A 22,518-nucleotide genomic window follows, 5' to 3' on the forward strand; every position below is an offset into this window, starting at 1 on the left:
CCTTCAGGTGGCCAGGGCGGAGCAGACAGTGGGAGCGGACTGTTCATCGGGTGGCCATGGCGGAGACGACCCTTCGGGCGGCCAGGGCGGAGACGACCCCTCGGGTGGCCATGGTGGAGACGACCCCTCGGGCGACCACGGAACAGGCACCCACTCAGGAGCGGGCACCGGCTCCGGAACAGGAACAGACACCGGCTCCGGAACAGGAACAGACACCAGCTCAGACACCGGCTCAGGAACAGGAACAGACACCGGCTCAGGAACAGGAACAGACACCGGCTCAGGAACAGGAACCAGTCCAGGCAAGGGTCAAAATCCATACAGACAATCCATACAGACAATCCATAGACGAGAACCAGACGAGAACCAGACGAGAAACAGACGAGAAACAGACCTCAGGAAGTGGTGTGACATTAAACAAGGACTCCATAACAAACACTAAATAGTCAAGTCAAGTCAAGTCAAGTATATTTGTATAGCGCTTTTCACAATACAGATTGTATCAAAGCAGCTTCACAGTATTAAATTAAAATAATACAAGGTTTGTTTCAAGTGGAATTTATTGATTGATAAAATAAAATTAAATATCCCCAACTGAGCAAGCCAAAGGCAACAGTGGCAAGGAACCGAAAAACTCCATCAAGTGACCTAATGGTGTCCTAAAACTCCATCAGGTGACCTAATGGAGAAAAAAAAACCTTGGGAGAACCCAGGCTCAGTCGGGGGCCAGTTCTCCTCTGGCATAAATAGACAGGGTACTTATACACACAGAAACTAACAATCATGATGAGAACAGCTGGGTGCAATGAACAGTGATGAGTGCAGACAAGGATTGTGGGGAATGCAGTTCCTAATGTGAATGACACCGTGGGAAAAGAGGACCTCTAGTGGACACCAGGGAACATAAACCAACACTGTGACAGTACACCCTATCTCTGATCTAGTAGATTGCACATTTTGGAGAATTAGATTAATCGAAAGCAAAGAAATTAAGTTTAGAAGAGAATCGCAATTGTGTTGTGTAGATCACAAATAATATTATTGGATAATATGTGACCCTGGATCACATAAGTCACAAGTAGCACTGGTATGTTTGTGGCAATAGCCAACAATACATTGTATGGGTCAAAATGATCGATTTTTCTTTCATGCCAAAAATCATTGGAATATTAAGTAAAGATCATGTTCCATGAAGATATTTGGTACATTTCTTCCGTAAATATATAAAACATTTATTTTTGTGAGTGAATGCAGCACAATCGCGAACCTAAATGGACAACTTTAAAGGTGGTTTTCTCAATGTTTCGATTTTTTTTTCTCAGATTCCAGATTTTCATATTCTTCTATCCTAACAATCCATTCATCAATGGAAATCTTATTTATTTAGCTTTCAGATGATGTATAAATCTCAATTTCAAAAAATTGACCCATATGACTGGTTTTGTGGTCTAGGGTCACATATGTGTTTTCACATTTTTTCAGTGTACCGTTAGCTATTTTCTGTAATCTGAAAATAGAAAGAAGATTGTATGTGTAATGAATTATTGAATCCTTGAACTAAAAGGTCAGGTTTGGTTTCATTTTTTTTTTTTTTGAAACAATCATTCACTTATGGACTCCAAAGCGTCTGGCGACACAAAACAATGTCATTTTGCAAATTACATTTCCTAGAGGCCCCAAACCAGCTTTACTGGAAGATGAATGGCTGATGATGCCAAGGGACAGAAATGGATTTGACTTTTAAAGGAAGCTTTAGGTGTCTATGTGTGCTCAGTGAGAATGTGATTGCAGAAATAATGTTCGTTTTTGCTGTATCCTCTCAGGAGCTTCAGATGTTAAATTCCACATTCACTCATCAGAAATGAACTACATTTTATGTGCTTTTCTGGCAATTTAAAAATGCAAATGCATCTTGTTTGCATATTTACCATTTTTTATGTTCTAATTCTGTCCGTTTCATCATGAACTGATTGGATCAACGTCACTTGATGAACATTTCAAGATTTAGAGGCATAACAACTTAGGTAATTTTGTGCACAAAATAAAAAAGTAAATTTATGTTGACTTTAATGTTCCCTAGATGATTTAAATCAGGAAAAACATCACATTTTAATTTGGATGTTTTTTTGGTCTACTGTGGTGGGCTCTTCTATGAAAGGTCTTTCTGGCTGACTGGTTTTTCCCAGCTATTTAAAATGATTGGCAGGTTTTTTTATTTATTTATTTTTTTTAAAGAAAACTCATGAGAAGTCCACCCACACCTCAACCTAAGGCATTTTTTCTGAGATTGCAAAATTGTGCTTGTCAGTTTCTTGTGTGCATTTACCATCTTTCATAGATTTCATAGAATTTTCCAAATCTCTGAGTTAATTTCTGATATTAATAAATTAATTTCATAATACTGATGGACCCCTTCTTTAGCCATTCTTTTAAAACTAACACATGAGTTGTTTTTCTGCTGGTTAGATTTGATCTTTTGGGACCTGATGGAAACAGCTTTGTTGGCTCATAAAACCTCAAATTTGCGCTTCATCTTTTTTCACAGCGTTCCGACATTCCAAGGCCTTTCAGAAGAAATACTCAGCAAGCTAGCGGATGTGCTGGAGGAGGTAAGCCACTTAACTGTTGTATAAAACATTGTGTATTTTTTCATAAGACCCATTTAACTTCAAGACTCCTTTGTCTATTAAACATATTTGATTGGGCTTTCTTAAGGAATGGTCTTACCGGGAAAGGTGAAAATATTACGATACGATTACGATATTTAATGATTCTGAAAGAAGTGTCTTATTCTCATCTAGGTTAAAATAAACTTTAAAATAACTGTTTTATGAATATATTTTAAAATGTAATTTATTCCTGTGATGTCAAAGCTGAATTTTCAGCATAATTTCTTCAGTCTTCAGTGTCCTTCAGAAATCATTCTAATATGATGATTTGCTGCTCATTAATTATCAATTATTATTGGAGCTCAATTATTATTAATAGTTCTTGTTATTATCAATGTTGAGAAAGTTGAAAGTAAATAGAAAGTTTAATGAACAGGATTTATTTGAAATGGAAATATTTAGTAACATTCTAAATGTTTTTACTGTCACTTTTGATGTGTGTGTATATATATATATATATATATATATATATATATATATATATATATATATATATATATATATATATATATATATATATGTGTGTGTGTGTGTGTGTGTGTATATATATATATATATATATATATATATATATATATTCAGCTTTTTTATATGAGCTCTTCCTACTGGTCACCTGATGCTGTCTACTGCCCTGACTAAACATGATGACAACAGAGCTCTGTTCTCTGCTTTGATCTCTCGCTCTGTTCTCTCTACATTCTCTTAGTCCCTCATTTCCTTGTCTTTCTCATCCTACTATCTCTCTCTCTCTCTCTCTCTCTCTCTCTCTCACTTTGCTTACTCTCTGTCTCTGTGGGTTCTCTTCACTGGTCACTCACTGCAGGCTCAGGATAGAGGATATCTCTGACCACATGCTTGAATCTTCCAAATCCTAACCCTTCCATGATTCATGATGTAACATACCCTATGGATATTACTATCTCATGCTTATTTTCGTAGTAAATGTAACCACTAAAGTTTAATCATGTCCCAACCCATAAATTCGGCATTAAGGAATTTTCCTGCCACTTAGAGCATTTCATATGAAAGCTTCCCGGAATAAAAAAAAAAAAGGTAATTGCTATTTTGGTGACTTTTCTTACAATTGTGAGTGGTACACTTGGAATTGTAAGGATAGAAGTCTGAATTGTGAGATATAAATGACAGTCGTTGTGCCTCACCAATCCACTCTGACAGCACAGAAAGGAATTGTTCACAAAAGATGCATTGTTAAAAAAGCCTGGACATTTATGTTCCAAAAACCTGACCATTTTCTTGTAATTTGGTTTAAGTGGATCCTCATGGCAGTTCAGAACGAGTCATTTTAGACCAGAGAAGATGATTCAATAGTTTTCGACTGAATTCATTAGACTATAACAGCAGACTAATGTATCACTGCAGTCTTATTTAAAAACTTGTGTTGTGTACTACAGTATTTTTAAAGTATCTTTAAGATATATATATATGAAGAGTTCAGATGCAAAAGCCTCTAAGTGCCATCTGAAATTTTCTTCTAGAATGATAATTTGTATCGCTCGTATATTTAAATTCAGTAATTTCACTTAAAGGGGTGGTTCAGGATTTTGGACATCGGACCTCATTTCCAAATTAGCCTGGGTGTTATTTATCAGTGGAGACAGTTTTCAAAAATTTTCACCCAGTCCTCCCAGTTGCATAGTTCGCCGGTGCTAGGCTAGCACGAGTCAACGGTAACTGCTAGCCTGCCATTAAAACAGTTTTACCCACTCCACAGTACACCAAAAGCAAATAAATAATGTTAGAAATCAAACTACCCTTTCATCGCATTGAAATAGTTATACTTTGTTCCCTGTATTTATTAGCACAGTCTACAGCAGCGGCGGAGTGATATTAAGTTACCTAGGCAACCGAGACTACTACTAGCTAGACGTCCCGACTGTAGTCCGCTTCTGTTCTGTGTTTACTTTTCGGCGCAGTACTAACCGGAGCAAAGTAAAATTCCGCCGCTGCTGAGAAACTAGTTCCTGTAAATGTAATGCGATCATTGAGATGCAAGAGTAGTTTGATTTCTAACATTATTCTCTCAACAGACATTTACATCGATAGTCTGGCGTTATAATTTATTTGCTTTTGGTGTACTGTGGAGTGGGTAAAACTGTTTTAATGGCAGGCTAGCAGTTACTGTTGACTCGCGCTAGCCTAGCACTGGCGAACTATGCAACTGGGAGGACTGGGCGAAAATTTTTGAAAACTGTCTCCACTGATAAATAACACCCAGGCTAACTTGGAAATGAGGTCCGATGTCCAAAATCCTGAACCACCCCTTTAAATGGCAATGAAAATGACCTATTAATGGTCATTTAAGTGAAATTACTGAACTTAAATATACAAGCTTGATAAAAATGATCATTCTAGAAGAAAATTTCAGATGGCACTTAGAGGCTTTTGCATCTGAACTCTTCATATATATTTTTGGTGCCTTGAACCCCTAAATGTTATGATCCCCTTGTGAGGGACACCCTTCATAAAATACAAATACAAGCAGCTGTTTAAATGCCTAAAGACACATTTATACTATGGCAACTAAAAACATGTGTAAACTATTTTCTGAAAATACTGATTTTCTATTAATTTGACAAATGTAAATAAATCTGTTCTGTAAATTGTGCATTATTATTATTATTTTTCACTCAACCTTTCTTCTGACTCCCTCGCAGCCCCTGAAAACACAGACCTAATGTACATTGACTTTAGTATAACAACTAAACTTTCTAAAATAACAAATATCTAGTCCAGTCAAGAAACTCTAAAGGACCCTACATGCTGTCTGCAAGCAATCACATCATCACCGCATGGCACAAGCTGATTGGCCTCTGCTGATCCTTCAGCCAATGAGATTGCTTACTTAACATTTAAATAATCTGGTTAATTGTTTGCTGTAAATTAGTCCTACAACACGCAATCAGAGTTCCTCAGAAACCCTCCACCTCCCCCAGCTCCACCTGCCTATCTTATACGGGACTTATGTACATATATTTATGCAGCATCAGCAGAATATCTTACATGCTCACAGCAGCGTGTCTGAGTATCTATCAGCTGTAGCAAGTCCATACTTGCTCTGCAGCAACGGCAGCAGTAGCAACAGTGTAGCAGATCTAGTCCGCCAAGACCAAATACATTAACATTGCCATATTCAATAACATGCTAGTTGTCATGATTGAACTGTTTAGACTCAAATGTCTGAAATGATGTATGCAAAGAAGTGTGTAGCTAGTACAGTAATACAGCCACAGTATTAGTTATTGTCTCCACTCCAAGACCTTCTGAACCAAGCAAGTGTATGTGTGGGACGTGCTGCACTGCCAACGTTCTTGGCACGTTGAATATCTTTTCGTACTCTGTAAGCCTGATGGTGAAACAAACTTGTGGTATCATATTATGCTGTTCAGTGTGGAGATGGTCATCACAGAGAGTTGCTCAGCGTGATGTTCCAGTTTAAAGATCTATGGCTCTATAATTGATGGCTCTTCTGAAACCCATTTGAAGCAGGGAATTACAGCAAATAGCTTTTCATTTTTAAAAAAATGAAACCAAATGGATGCTTGATGATAATGTCCTCCAGGGGAACACAAGGACAAAGACACGAGGTGAAATGAAAATAAGAGTTCCACTTTTCAGTGTTACTTTTTGTCTCGGGATATTGACTTTTCATTGAAAAGTCTCTCGTTTCACAGCATACTCATTTAGATAATGATCTAGGCCCTGAAACATCAAAATGTTGTTTGGAAAATATATCTTTGTGATTAGAGCATTTTATTTTTTGAGGATGAAGATATTTCCGATAAATAGTTTTTCAAAGACATTCTAGTATCACTTACAATGTCTGTCTCATCTTGATCACCCTCAGAGAGGCAGTGTTTTTAAAGACTATAATGTGAACTTTAGTAAAGTGCTTGGTGCAATTAGTCATTGATTTTTCCTTTCGCATCTAATAGTTTTTTACCGAACCCCGATGTCTTTATCTGTAGTGGCTCAGAAATACCTGCACAGACTAAATATTCAAGAAAAGAGGCGTTCAGAGTCTCAATTGTTGAACTTTTCAACAAATAAAGCACAGTGTTCCAGAGATGATTGACAGTATTGTGGGGATTTTGAAAAAGTAGACACAAAACATTCACAGTGACATTCCCGATGTAAAAGTCATAATATATAAATCATGAACTCTAAAGTTATAAAAGCTTTTCTGTCACAAAACAACTTATAAGAAATTTCTGAATTATCTGTGAATAACTACACTGTCTATCATCCTGAAGAGACCAACCCACCAATCTAATAAGAGCTCAGTTTGACCACCCACTCACAGTGATTTAAAAGTGCTTTATGTAATTTTTTTGACCGTACTAAAGCATAAAAATACCATAATATGTTTGCAGACATGTAGGAAGTATTATAAGTTAAAATACTTGTTTCAACACTGTCGCATTTCACCCGCTAGCTGTCAATTTTACATACAGCACCTTTAAGACTCCCTACACTCAAAAACAACATAAATTGTTAACACTTTATAATACTTTATAATACTGTATAATACCGTCATTAATGAATAACTACACAGAAACAAATGAGTAATGCACTAGTCACATTCTAGAAACGCCTGATTAACTAGTAAGTAATAGTGCGCAGTTGAATGTGGTAGTTCACTATTAGCTAATCTGTAACAACTATTTTGTTCTTACCTCCCAGAGGACTACTAAGAACTAATATACAGGTTCATAATTAATGTGACTAATGCAAAATGTATAATTATTATTAAAGAAAAGATCATGTTAACCAACTAGTAATGACTCAAGTATTACAAAATCCAAAACCTTACAAAAATCTCAAAAGCTTACAGTTACTTCAGTCATTACTAGGGAGTTATCATGCTTTTCACTTCAGAATACTGATCCAAATAATTAGTAATTCCTTCTGAAGGACTTGGTAATACTTGAGTCATTACTAGTGGGTTACCATGATCCTCACTTTATAATTAATTACACATTATGCGTTATTCATATCAATTATAAACCTGTATATAGTAGTTCTTATAGTAACCCTCTGGGAGGTATGAAAAAAAAAAGAAGTAGTTACTTATTAGCTATAGTGAACTACCAAATTCGACCATACACTATGACTTACTAATTCGTTAATCAGAGTTTCTTGTTAGTTAATAGTAAAGTTACTACAGTGTTAATATTGTGTTACTCATTTGTTCCTGTGTAGTTATTCATTATTATTAATGACGGAACAGTTTTCTAAAGTTTAACACATTTATTTCAATATATCTACTATAAACATCAAATGTATTGCATAAATACTTACAAATAAGGACAATAACCAATTGTTTATATAGTATTGTTTCTGATTTGGTTATGCAATTTGCAGTGTTTCACTGGCGAATAAGTGGTAATTTCCTCATCGAAGACATTAATTACAATGCCTTGTTCTTTTAGTCTGACTTTTCACTTTTTTTTTTTTTTTTTTTTTTTCATTTCAAATCTGGTTGCTTTGGTGCATGGTTTAGAGCTCTTTATTTTTTTAATTGCTTATTAGGGAAATGAGAGGGAGACACACTTCTGAAACCAATGCTGCTTACAAAGTGGGCGGTCCCAATTGCACTCTATTGCCCTTTGTCTATGGCAACTAGCTGTGCCTGGGCTTTATCCCAGACATACTTGTGAAGTGCTGGAATTGGCAAGTATTCCTACACACTGTTCTACTTGGAGCAACATGGGTCAGAAAGTCAAATTTTTCCATCAGATAAAGTCTTATGGTAGGAAGAAAAGAATGTAGGGCAAAGAGTGGAAAGAGGGGGGATTTCTGGAGAACAATCAGACAGTTAAAATCAGTAGGGGTTATGCAGCAATAAATGATTCAGGTAGTATTATTACAACATTATTGTCAATAACCTTAGTACATTTGTGTCAAAGTGGCATCTAGTTATTATCAAAATGGTTATTTTCATATGTTTTATCCATGTTTTAACGTCCAATCGGATAATGTCAAGAACAGGATGTTAAAAATTGCAGCTGATATTACTTCCAGTGTGCGTTTTTGAGTGCATTGAACATTTGGGATAATGTGTTCCACACAGTCAGCTCTGTTATATACTGCATGTTTTGTAGGTCATCCAGAGATTCAGTGCACAGTATATAATGAAGCAAAAGTGAATCTGTTCTGATATTGGCTTATTTTAGTAAAACTCCACAGATAGGAATTTGCCAGAATTTACCAACCAAAAAAAGTAGGACAATTTAAGGACAATGATTCTGCAAAAAAACAATTACAGAGATAATTATATTCATAGTTTACAAAAATAAATAAATATGCAAGAATTTCACATTTCTGCTTTTAAACCCTTTGGAATGCCTTGCCCTGTGAACATCCATTGTATGCACATTACTATGAATGTGCTTTTCATTTGTGCTTAACTGCTGGATGAGTCAGAATTATTTTCAGCAAACCACAAATGCCATAGAGAGGTGGTATTTAACAATGCATCCTAACAGTACAAAAGAGAGGCAAATTCAATCCTTACTTCCTCAAGGTGAGCTCAGCGATAGCCTGTACAAAGCTGCAGGAGCAGCCAGTTCATTCTGTGGCTAGAAACTGAGGAACTAATGTGAGCAGCTTCTGACCTCAAATCAGATATTTTAGGGTTTCTCAAAGTTTCAAGACTTCATGGACTGGGCTTAATCTCTGAAAATATGAGAAATGTGTGGCGTCTTGATTGTGGGTCTTGACTGGATTCCAAAAATTCTTCTCACCTGCTATTTCCTTCTATTTTTTTTTAGTTAAGAAAAAATTATAATATTTTGTATTCCCAAAAACCTTTCTTAAGAATGTTCATATATTTTTTCTTAAGATTGTTCATAAGACAAAATTTAAGAAGTATTCATATTACTGAAAAGAGTATTCCTGAAAATCATCGTACATAATTTAAGCTAGGATCAGCTCCAACCTGTCTTAAATCCCCAAAGGTAAGATGTTTAATGAATTGATTGGGTTGTTTCAAACATTAAAGGTAGGGTAGGCAATTTTCGTATAGGCTAGCGATAGCGAGATCCCACCCTCACTTTAGTGCATCTCCAAAGCCACGCCTCCTTCAAAACACACGAACACACACAGCATCACGAGAGATGGCATTAAACTACCTCATGTCTCAAAGCACATAACATTACAATAATAATGAGCATAACAACTTAAAGAGTTCTGACCTGTACCACCTGACTGCTGCAGTTTCATTTCAACGTTGATAGTGTTACCATTGAAACGCATAAATTCAAGTCATGAACCGTTCCGAGTAAAACGTCACAGGTTTGCATCTCTAATATAACTATTACAGTAGTTATAATGCAGTAAAAGCTTGTCGTTTTGGTTCAGGAGGAACTGTAAAAGGCGGCTGCTGTTTCGGTGCTCAGTGATTGACGTGTGTCTAAGTCTGCATAGCACGAAACGTGCTGATGAGCAGGGTACACGGAGGTATGGAAATACAGTATGCGTTCACTCTAGCTAGAACTAGAGAACACAGAGACCCGACGCATTCACTCTAGAGAGAGCGCAAGAAAGACGGAGTGCAATGAATGGAAATAACCTCTGCATCTTGAGACAGGCTCTGTTAAAATAGCTATTTTAACTTGACACGGCAACGTAATTACTAAAAACAGTAATTAACTCAAGCCGGTAGCGACAAAAATAGTCTGTGTGCTTATTATGATAACTACGGTAATCTGCAGGCAGCGGAAAAAGACGGGCTTGGAGGTGTTTTTCATTCAGTGAGTCTTCAGCTATTGCCCCCTTTCAATCAAATAATACTAAAGCCTGTCATTTAAGATGTTCTTAAGAAAATATTTGATAAGTTCTTAAAGTCCCCCTGTGGTGAAAATCAAGCTTTTAATGCTGTTTGTATGTCTATGTGGTGTTTTTAATATGCTCTAAGACAAACCATGTGCAAATCCATAAGTCAGCACCATTGCTGAGTATTTTCTCCTTAAAACTGCAGTGAACCGAAGACAAAAAATGTGTTTTTTGAAATCGCTGGTGTTTCTGACGTCACAAACTTCCTTGTAACTAATCACTTCAATGTGTGATCATCAACGAGTGAATCTCTGAGCTGCTGTGAGTGGAGGTGGGGCTAATTTGCATATTCATAGAACCGTATATATTAAATGTGGCAAGGGTGTAGATTTACATTCAAGCTATTTTAAGGCAAGAATAATTTTTTTTCAAGGAAAAAAACATTTAAATATGTCATTTTGGTGATAAAAGATGAGTTTTAAGGGATACAATGATTGCCTACAGGCAGGGCCGGTTCTAGACATTTGGAGGCCCTAGGCAAAATTCGTGTTGGAGGCCCCCCACCCCCAATAAAAAAACACTTGAAACAAATATGATTCCTAACCTTTTTATTTATACAACATTTAATTTTAAATTTAGTATATTTTTACTTACACAGTACATAAGTTTGGACAAATTACTATTTTTAATGTTTTTGAAAAGAAGTCTCTTATGCTCATCAAGCCTGGATTTATTGATCAAAAATACAGAAAAATAATATAGTGAAATATTATTACAATTTAAAATAATGGTTTTCTATTTTACTATACTTTAAAATATATTTCTGTGATGCAAAGCTGAATTTAGTGTCACGTGATCCTTCAGAAAACTTTATAATATTCTGGTTTATTATCAAATGTTAGAAATGGTGCTTAATATTTATTTTATAACATGTGATACTTTTTTTCAGGATTTTTTGATTATTAAAAAGTTGTTTTAAAAAAGTCTTCACTATCACTTTTATATATTTAACACATCCTCGCTGAATATTCCTGTTTTTTTTTTCTGTATTTCTGATCAAATAAATGCAGGCTTGTAGAGCATAATAAGAAACTTCTTTCAAAAACATTAAAAATAGTAATGGGTCCAGACTTTTTACTGGTAGCCTACTACATCAAACTTTATCTAAGGTAATCTCTTTTTTGTTTAATGAAGATGTTATTGTTCTTGTTGTTATTTTGCTGTTTTATTCAGTTTATTCACAGTTCCAGAATACCACTTTAGTAGATGAACATGAACGTGCTTGTATAATTTTTTTCATAGCTGCGTTTGGGCAGGATTTTTCCCTCCCATTTAATCAATATTGACTGCAGATATTGTCATATTATTAATATCAGTAATATGATATTATGTATTGCATTGCTACCTTAAATATGCTATACACAAATCAAGAGGAAGAGAAAGATACGATCGCTACTGAGCAGGAAAAACATTCTAAACTAATATTCGTATAGGCTATGATGTCAGGGTATTATCTAATCATCAGCATCAGAATATAGAAGATAGACCCATAGATATGAGATCCTTTATTTGAAACATTTAAAAATGTTGCACTGTGTTGGTTTTTTGACTTTGAATACAAACGTCTTGTCTTTTACTTTTGTAGCTTTTTTACTTGTCAGCTCCCAACGCGATGTTATTCATTGTACGCGCAAATTCAAAGCGTCGCGTCTGGGCACGTTAATGACGCTCGCGCTCTTTTAAACTCGTAGACTAACAAAGCGGTGAATGATTTTTCCAGAAATGACGCTGATCTACTGTAGCCCACAAGTTTATTATTTAAAATACATAGCAATCACTCAAAATCGATGACCTGCATTACGAGCTGTGCTTCTTTGCGTGCCTATTTAGGCTTTTGCTTCGCACTCGCAGCACCTGATGGATGCGTTCGCTGACCGCCGCTGACGTCCCCTCGGACTTAACTGGCTGGCGCCTCTATATAGTCATGGGCTGGCGTAAATGTGACGTAATGTAACAGTCTATGGTTAAGATAAACATCGTCACTATTTTTAGATAATAAATACATTTTGAAATAAATTGTAGATAGGACATTTGTACAATTTTTTTTTTTTTTGTCCCTCTGTCTGGGCCCCATCCCGCCAATCGGGCCCTAGGCACGTGCCTAGTTTGCCTTTGCGTTAATCCGGCTCTGCCTACAGGGGGACTTTTTAGAATTTATCTTAAAGGGGGGGGGGGGTAAAATGGTGTTTCATGTATTCAGAGTTGTTTACAGTGTTAAAGAGATGGATTCTCTTGCTAAACATGGCCAAAGTTTAAAAAAATAGATTTTGGACGAATAATGGAGAATTTCTGTGCCGAAAATCTTACTTCCGGGTTGGTACAAGTTTCGGCTGTTTTTTTTCGATCGTGGTTCTAATGACGTAGACTAGAGTGGAACTCCTTATATGAGCATTTCTCTCGGAAAAGCGCGCCCGCGCACACGTCGACCAGAGAGGAGAGCGAGACCGCGCACATCAACACGCTTCAACAGGAAATCATCGGCAGCGCTGCATAGGATTTGTTCAAGAATGTCTCCAAAAAAGTGTGTTTTTGGATGTGAGGGAAAGCTTACCGTGTTCAGCTTCCCAAAGAACCCAGCGTTACAGGAACAGTGGATGCAGTTTGTTTTTCCAGGGCAGCAACGGAGTGTAGCAAGTGCGGTTGTGTGTTCTGGTCATCCGCCCACGGCACGCCTTCAGGAGCTCGGCTTTTTCCGGAGAGAATCGGAAAGCTGTATTTTTTTTTATAAATATGATAAAACTAAAGACTTTTTGGAGATATGAAGGATGCACTACTACTCTATAGGTACTCAAGATTAACATGAGATTAGGTGAAACTGTGTATGTTATGTACCCTTTTAGGATTTTCTTAACCTCTTTCTTAACCTCTAAGATTTTTGTGACCCAGCCCCAGGTCATTGGCTTTGGATGATTGAAACACCTACTACCCAAAGGGATTATGTTTGGTCTTGACCAACAATAGAGCACAAATAGTCCAGTTACAAAACATCTTCAATGCTGTTGGCAGGAACAACAGACTCAAAGAAAACTACTATACAATCCTATTGCATCATGGTTATGGAAACACATTCCATATGTCCATGTCATGTGCAATGAATATTGATTATCATTTCTTCCATTATGTCAATTAAATGTGTTAAATCATATCTCAAGTCAGGCTGTTCCTGTTGTCCATAGCCTACTCAGTGTGCTTCATTGTGTTGCTGAGCCAGTAACTAGCTTTAGTATTCAAGGTGTCAATAGATTTCTTCAAATGTATTTCTTATTTATTCAGACGAAAATACTCCAAGGCACTCATGTGGTAAAGTAAACAGCCTTTAATGAAATTGGCTAAATCACTAAAACCAGTTAAAAGTAGAAACCCGTAGATCTTCTTTTATCTGGTTTTAATGATTTAGCCCAGTTCATTAAAGGCTGTTTACTTTACCACGTGAGTACCACAGAGTATTTATTCTACATAATTTGATGTTTACCTCCAGTTCATCCAATGAGCAGCAGTGGCTATGTAAAGACACCCGTGTAGAACTCTCCAACGCTATCTCACGACCAATTCGTACGAATTCGAACGAGTGATAAAAAGTTGGCTAATTCGTACAAATTCGTACGACCTCACTCATACGAATTTGTACGATTTGTCTAAACCCACGTGATGGGTAGGTTTAGGGGCGGGGTCAGGGGTAGGTCATTCGTATGAATTCATACGAATTGGGCAATTCGTACAATATGTACGATTTTGCAAAAATCGCACTAATTCATACGAGTGAGGTCATATGAATTCGTACGAATTAGCCACCTCGTAGAATTCGTATATTGCCGTTTTTTGCAAGTGTATTTCTTATTTATGCTCCACCTGATTCAATCCCCTTATAGTAAATTGTTTAATCTTTTAATGTGATTAAAAATATATTTGAAAAAAAAAAAAAAAAAAAAAAAAATCAATTATTTTTTATAATATAAATGATTATTGTTGTTATTACTGGTAATACTTTACAATAAGGTCTCATTAATTAAAAATGAGCAGTACAGTTCTTACAGAATGTAATAATCTTTGTTAATGTTAACAAAAATACAACTGTTCATTGTTCATTCATGTTAGTTCACAGTGAATTAACTGATGTTAAAAGATATATATATATATATATTTATTTATTACATGGCTTGGTTGAATTCTAATGTAGAATGTGGTCTGTTATTTCTTGATAACAGACCGCTGCTAAGTACAACACACCGTTGCCATGAAAAACAGAGCGTTGCTATGGACGCAGGATTCTAACCATAGAGACGGAACGGACTATTTTCTTTAGCGGAAGCTATACAATCGTTTTTAAATCAATAAACTCCTTTTTAAATCAATATTTTGTGTCAAATTATTGATTTATTTGGTAGGTAGCCATGTAATAAGCGGGATAATGTAGAGCGAGGCGGTTGTTATAGCCAATACAACCCCTTCAGGCTGATCCTGATCAACCTGTCGGGGTTGTATTCGCTATAACAACCGCCTCTCTCTACATTATCCTTTACATATATAATATACTGTACAGTGCAAAAGTTCTAATAATGTTCGAATTTTTCACCAAAAAAAGTTTTAAAACAGTTATTTATATTTTGCCTTTAAGTGCCAGTTTACATTTCCAAAAAAATATTTTTGCCATTAATTGTAATAATCAGGGATTTTATTTTAATTTAAGATTATTTTTACCTTGTTGCTCCACCATTAAAGTACTTGACCTGATGTCAAACTGGCTGTAAAAAAGAAAGTGCACTTGTGTTATGTTATGAATTGCATAAAACACATTTTGGAACAAAACAATATTTTACATTTGTTGAAGAAAATGTAAGTGGTGCTTGAAAAGTTGCCATGGATGTTCTGGGTGGTTTCCAGGGCATTGCTTATGCGGTTGCTATGGTGTTCTGAGAGGTTTCATCACATTGCTAGTTCAGGGTGTTCTAGGTGATTCTAGGTGGTGTACTGGCTCAAGTCAACAGATTGCATGTCCAACCATCTCTGAAATACTGCTCTCTATAATCTGAACTCCAAGTGCTTAGACAAGTAACAACACACCTCTCCTCATCAAGACACACAGTTTGAAGTATCTTTCACAATCGTAAACAGAGCTGGACAAGGTCAGTACATTTGTACAGATCCCTAAGTATTAGTAGTCTAAACCTTGAAGTTTATTTAGAGTTCTGCAGACTTACTTTTGCAATGGGGGCCACTGTGGTTTGCCGGTAGCATGGATTACTGCTAAGAGCACTTCTGTTCTCGTTCTGGTGTTGCAACCCTGAAGCGATCTGTTGTGTGATTGAGGCAACCGTCTTCATGATGGCTTGAGGATGATTGTGATGGAGTAACATTGTGAAAATTGGACCAGAAGGGAGAAATTGCACTTTAGTAATTCTCTCTCTTTGCCCCTCTCTCTTTATCTTGTTTCTCAGACTCACTACAGTGATGGAGAGTACATTATTAGACAAGGTGCCAGAGGGGACACGTTCTTTATCATTAGCAAAGGAAAGGTAAGATATTTTCTGTCACAGAGATAGAATACCAAAGAGGTTGCATGCATGAACTCACCCCAAAATGAAAATCCTGTCATCATTTACTCACCCTCACGTCGTTCCAAACCTTCATGCAGCTTTTTCACCTGCAGGTCATAAGGAAGGAATGAGTAGGTTTTGAAGGATCTTCATGCAGCTGTTTTCCATTCAACAATAGTGACCATGTCTAAGCTCCAAAAATGACAGAAACAGTATCATAAAAGAAGTCCATATGAGTTCATATTCTTCAGAAATTAGCTTGTGTAAAGAACTGAGTGAAATTTAAGTGATTATTTACTGACAATCTTCCCCTCCAATTAAGACATTATTTCTAACATGGACTACAAACAAAAATAAGTCTTTATTTAATCCATCATCTGCTTAATTATTTGTGGGAAAATGAATACAACTTCAGAGAGGTTGCCTTTTGGATTTGGGATTTTGGATTTGAGAGCTACAGTGAAAGGGAAGATGTTCAGTGAATAATAGCTTCATAAAGTTCAGTCTGTTCCTTACACAGAAGTATTTACTGACATAAGAGGTCTTGGAATATAAGTCATATAGACTATTTTATGATACTGCATGGAGTTTTATTGTCTCTGAAGCTTGACAGATGTGGTCACTATGAATTATTGTACAGAATGTGCTGTGTTTGCTCTTTCAAAATTGTAATTTTTGTATGAACTGTCCATTAAATATGAATACATCTATAAGAGGCATTCATCCAAATACACTCTCTCTATTGTTGCTATCATTAGTTTGATAAATGCTGACTTATGACACATGTGAATGAAAAATAATTGACATTTTAGAAACAAATCAGAGGATTATTCAGTCTTTTAAAGGAGTAGTTCACTTTAAAATGAAAATTAGCCCATGATTTATTCACCCTCAAGCCATCCTAGGACTTTTCTTCTTTCAGACGAGTACAATCGGAGTAATATTAATAAATGTCCTGGCTCTTCCAAGCTGTACAGTGGCAGTGGATTGCAACCAACAGATTGAAGCTCAAAAAAGTGCATCCGTCCATCATAAACGAACTCCAAACGGCTCCGGGGGGTTAATAAAGGCCTTCTGAAGCAAACCGATGAGTTTGTGTAAGAAAAATATTCATATTTAAAACTTTATAAAGTAAAATAACTAGCTTTCGGCTAAGGATAGCAAGGATGGCTTGAGGGTGAGTAAATCACAGGGTAATTTTCATTTTAAAGTGAACTACTCCTTTAATGATCAATAATCTGTAATTGCAGGTGAACGTAACTCGAGAAGATCCACCCAATGGGACCCCTGTCTATCTTCGGGCATTAGGGAAAGGAGACTGGTTTGGTGAAAAAGCCCTTCAAGGGTAAAAACTTCCTTGCACACTACTTATACAGCGCATCAATCACAGCTGGCCACTGTCCATGTTTACGAAAGCAAGCGCTGACATCAATTATGTGCTCGATGGATCGTTTGCTGCTGGCACATGCCTAATGGGCTGTTAACTGAGAACAATCAAATGCACATCCAAACAAAGCATCTGTTTTGATTTGTTCAGCTTGCTTCTGGAATACTTTTTGAATGGAAGTAGAAAGCATTTAAAGTCAACATAAAATTAAAGTTGACCTTATTTGCTTCCTTTTATGCACATTTCCGATTCCGGTTTTACTAAATTAAAAGCAAATCATTATATTTAATCAAAATGCAATAACTTGCTCCACCTCTGAAACAATTTTATTTTAGTAAGAGGGATTTTTCAGCAATTGCTCTTATTCGTGAAGTCTTCCTAATTTTTTTTTCTCCTGTTTTGCTCAATTTTTTCACATTATGGAAGTAAAGTGAGCTTTACTCACTTGGCAATTCATATGGGTTTTAACCTGATTTGAAAGGGGCTTGTATGAAAATGCCTGTCATATTTGAGGCTTTATTTGCAAGCATACCGTCTAAGGGACTGGGAGCTCACAGCACTTAGTGAGTAGAGCTAATTTGGAGAAGATGAGACCGGTTGTGTCAGAACAGTCAGATGCACATATCCTCCCCATATCATATTTCTCACAGGGTCGGTCGGTTATGAACATCATCCTCTGATCTATTTCCATATTTCCTGCGTTATTCCCACCGCTGCTGATTCAGTATAGGTCAACCTCAGGCAACTTCACTCGGCTTCCATTATGGCTATCAAGTTATTTCAAGTGAATGTTATTCCTGCTAAGCAAAGAGATGCTTTTCAGATGTAATTTACACATTTATTTTCACATGATGGTTTTGTTTTTTAAACTTTTTGAACAGCTGTTGCATTGGATGGAGACAGAACATATGCAGTGAGGACCCCTAGTGGAGGTCAGAGGAAGTGTTAGTGCATTAATTGTGGTGGTTGTGACAAACAACCATCTATTTTATTGTTGTTGTTGGGCAATTATCCTACCGAATAGTGGTAAACAAAAAGGGATTCTATTTTCTATTTTTTCTCCTTTTTTCTATTTGACATGCTTGCATTAGTGCACTTGGCTGGTTTTGCACAGTTGTGTTGCGGTATTGAACTTGTCATTGACCCTGAAAAAGGGGCAAGCTGTTAATGGACCGGAATAAAGAGCCTGCAGATTGCACACAAAATATAAGGTCCATGCTGGGAAAATTTTATATTTGATAGAATTAACTTGAATGAGAAAGTTAGTAGGATATTTTGTGGCCACAAGACTCATTGGACAAGATCTCATGATGAAAGCTTTGATCAAGGAGGACATACTTTAATACATTTTGAATGACAAAATTCAAGAAGTCACTGCCTCTAGTTTAGTACACTATGCCAACCTGTGATGCACAAGAGAGTGAAATGAAACCTGAGCTACCTTGTTAGATCAAAAGTGAAGATAGAGCTAAGAAAATCATCTGTAGTTTACGTTTAAATTTGAGTTTTTGGTTTCTAATTGCCTCTTGCATTTCAATGGTTTCATTCTATTTGCAGCCAGTAATTTACAGCAAAAAAATTTTTGGATGGCATTACACTGTCCGAATTAGCCTAGATTTGTTATTTCTAAGAAGGGGGAATAAATACTATATTCATTTGTACGGCACGAACCGGAAAAAATCGAGCACACTAAACAACACAGTTTCGTAGAGAGTGACATCACAACTCCCAAAAACATTCCTGTTATATCTAAGGAAAGACAATAAAAATAGCGAAAAAATAGTGTTTAACTGCAAACCGAACACATGAACGGTGCCTATTTGGAGTGATTTGAGTGACATGGGGTGGAGAGTGATGTCATACATCCCAAAAAATTATGTTCAATATCTCAAACACCAAACCAGCACAGACGTTTGTTTTTGCTGCACAAATTGTGAATATTTTAGAAATTATTTCATTTCATGGGATGCCAACTTCATTGAGATTGTTGTTTGTTACAAATGACAGCTATTTATACACTGATGTTTATAGTTAGACATTGTGTGATCTATTGTTTAATTGTCACTTTTCTTTTATTCACAAAGACACCTAGTTAGGTGGCTCTTGCTTTGATCTGTGCCCAAGGACGACCAAGCTGATGAAGAGTTTATTAGTTTTTGCCTGATGAGGTTTTTACTCTTGTGTTCTTGATCTTCATGGCTTTGATCTCACCTCTCACTCAGCTTTAATTAGCACAGAGTCTTGCGTTTTTGTTTTGGTTGTTGTTTGTTTAGTTTCTTTTTTTAAGTGGTAGTATGTTTAGCAAATCAATCAGCACTCTATATTGAAGTGGATCAAGTCAGTCTTTCATCTTAAACAATATTTTTTTTACGCCGTTATGAGTCGTGTTTGTGTGAAATGGAAGCTGCCTGGGATTTGACTAAGTAACAGCCATAACAATAGCTGTGGTCTTGTGGATTAAAGGCTGCTCACTGCTTTGATGTGCAACAGCTTGTATGCTAAGTAAACTTTCATGTCCCGCTTAAGCAAAACACCTTGTTGAGGCTAAATAATTAATTTGCTGCCAGTTAAGGAGATGTTGATTCTGTTGATACGCTGGAAGGAAAGTATACAAACACATTCAGACCAAGGAGCACTGTATGGGTGAATCTAATGGAAACACAATCATCAATTAAAATTAGGCCTATTTTAAGACCATTAAGGTTTGTTTGTTTGTTTGTTTGTTTGTTTGTAATGTGACATTGTTTTTATGGCAATTCAAAACATTTACTCATGCCAATTCTTTTGAATTTTTTCCCCGTTATTCTCAAAGGTTATTCTCATTTATTTATTGGTAGCACATTTGTTAACTAACATGAACTTACAATGAACAATATTTCTATAGCATTTATTAATCTCAATTAATTTTAATCTCAATATTTACTAATTATTAAAGGGGTCATATAATGGTACATGCACTTTTACAAGTTGATTGCACTGAAATGTCTGTTGGCAGTGCCTGTACACAACCATCCTATCATGATTAAAATCCATCCAGTGGTTTTGTTTTAATCTCCATATATGTTTGACCATCTATGAAATCAAGCCGTTCGATATTGTGACGTCATAAGATCGTACGCCCCTCCCGCGATTGTGATTGACAGCCGTGTTTCAACACAAGACCCGCCCTGAGCGAGCTGTGACAGCCGTCGTCATAGTAGTCCGCCATTGTTGATATGCTGGAGTAGAATGGCGTCTAAGCGATTGTGGTGTTCTGTTCTTAGATGTAATAAGGAACACAGCAGTCATTTGGATGTTCCTAAATCTGAGCCGTTGAAGATGCAGTGGCTGAGTTTTGTTTTTGAAGCGATATGCCCAAAGGATTGACGCGGGGATTCCCTCACGGGGATTCCCCACGATCGTCCATGCTTTCATGTTTACGCGAATCATTTCACACCAGACAGCTTTACAAACGAGAAAAAACGGATCGGTACCAACGTGTTACTGCTGAACCTCCAGAAGATGTGAGTGTAATGTTTTATTAACCTTTATATTAGTATTTATATTAATCTTTGCGAAATTTGCAAACCTTGCTGCAGGCTTCACAATGAATGCGTCTAAGGTTTACACTCAGGGTACATTACGGCATGTTTTCTATGTACGACGTTCTCAATATAATTCATAATCACACGTTTATAACGAATAACACGTGGTTATTGTGTTAGATACGGTGTACCCACAGAACAGAGGGGCGGGGTGAGCAAAGCTCATTATCATTTAAAGACACATGCACTGAAACGGCGTGCTGAAAACAGAGCTGTTTTTGACCAGGTAAAATTAGTGTTTTCTTACAATACTAATGAGAATTTTTAATTAAAGTATATTACAAACTTTTAATTTAGACCCTAAAGAATCATATTAGCTTGTACAAAAATGGCATTATATGACCCCTTTAAGATCAAAAGTTGTATCTGTTAACATTAGTTAATGCACTGTCAACTATCACAAACATGACCATTTATTAACTTTATTTACTAAACAGACTAACATTAATTAATTAATTAATTAAGTTAAATTGCTATTAACTAATTTTAACAAATGAGACCTTATTGTAAAGTGTTACCAATTATCATTACTTTAAATGTATTGAAAATTGTCTAAAATTGTATTTAATATATTTAAAATACAACAACAAACACAACCATGATGTATAAATACTTGACATTTTAAATAATTTATTGTCTTGTGCAATGTTAATGGAAATTGGGGATGAGGGTTCATCTGAATTGTCATAAAAATCAAGTCAAAATCCCCAAAATCTGTTTGTGATTAGTTTTCTTGTTCAAAGCCTGTGTCTAGCTACTTGTAGAAGTGATTAATTTTCATTTATACAATATAAAGGGACTTTATTAAAAGTTATTTTAGTACAGTAAGAATGCATGTGAAAAGTCTTACATGAAAGTATAAATCTCCCAGAAAATTAAATTGTAATTGCATTGTTTTCTAACCCTCAGCTATACTGTTGATTTCCACATTATGCTTTAGTTCACCCTAAAATTTAATTTCTATCATTATTTACTCACCAAACCTGTATGACTTTCTTTTTGATTTGTAACACGAAGAATATTCACACCACTCTTTTCCATACTTGAAAGCGTACAGTAAAAAAGGGCTACCATTCTTGGGTGAGCTAACCCTATTGTTACAATGTTACACTGAAGACCTCTCATGCTTCACAACCAGCACATTAAACTTGGTTTCAGTTTCTTGGAGAACCCTAGATGTCACCTCATCTTTGTCCTGCTATATTCTCCCAGCTTGATTGACGGCTCTGACCTTTCCCTCATAAACCTCACTCCATACTTGCTGTGATGTGCGCTCACTACATCCAGACTTTGACTGACAGCTGAAACACGTTTGCACTGGCTGGCCTTAACCTCCCTCTGTCTTTCTTTGACTCGATCCTCACCTAATGCTGTCACAGTATTCAAAGACATCCCTCTGCCTCTGAAGTGTGACAGTGTAATTGAAGGATGTTCCCCTGTGCTGGACTTTCTTTGTGGCAGTTTAATCCTCATGTGCGATTGACGTGATA

The 22,518-nt window shown here is 36.3% G+C and overlaps 1 protein-coding gene across 3 annotated transcripts in view; it reads left to right on the plus strand.

Annotated features, from left to right (window-relative positions):
• prkg1 (protein kinase cGMP-dependent 1) overlaps positions 1-22,518 on the plus strand; it is a gene marked incomplete at its 3' end in the record, with an annotated part of 171,914 nt that overhangs the window by 114,231 nt on the left and 35,165 nt on the right. For 2 of the 3 annotated variants that reach the window (XM_079851685.1, XM_079851684.1), the window contains exons 5-7: positions 2,546-2,609; positions 15,959-16,036; positions 17,308-17,402. In XM_079851685.1, the coding sequence (XP_079707811.1) occupies positions 2,546-2,609; positions 15,959-16,036; positions 17,308-17,402 (237 nt within the window). Of the gene's footprint in view, positions 1-2,545; positions 2,610-15,958; positions 16,037-17,307; positions 17,407-22,518 lie in introns of those variants that run through there. The other variant, XM_079851686.1, reaches the window with a different exon arrangement.

Source organism: Squalius cephalus (assembly GCF_949319135.1).
Source record: "Squalius cephalus genome assembly, chromosome: 19".
NCBI lineage: Eukaryota > Metazoa > Chordata > Actinopteri > Cypriniformes > Leuciscidae > Squalius > Squalius cephalus.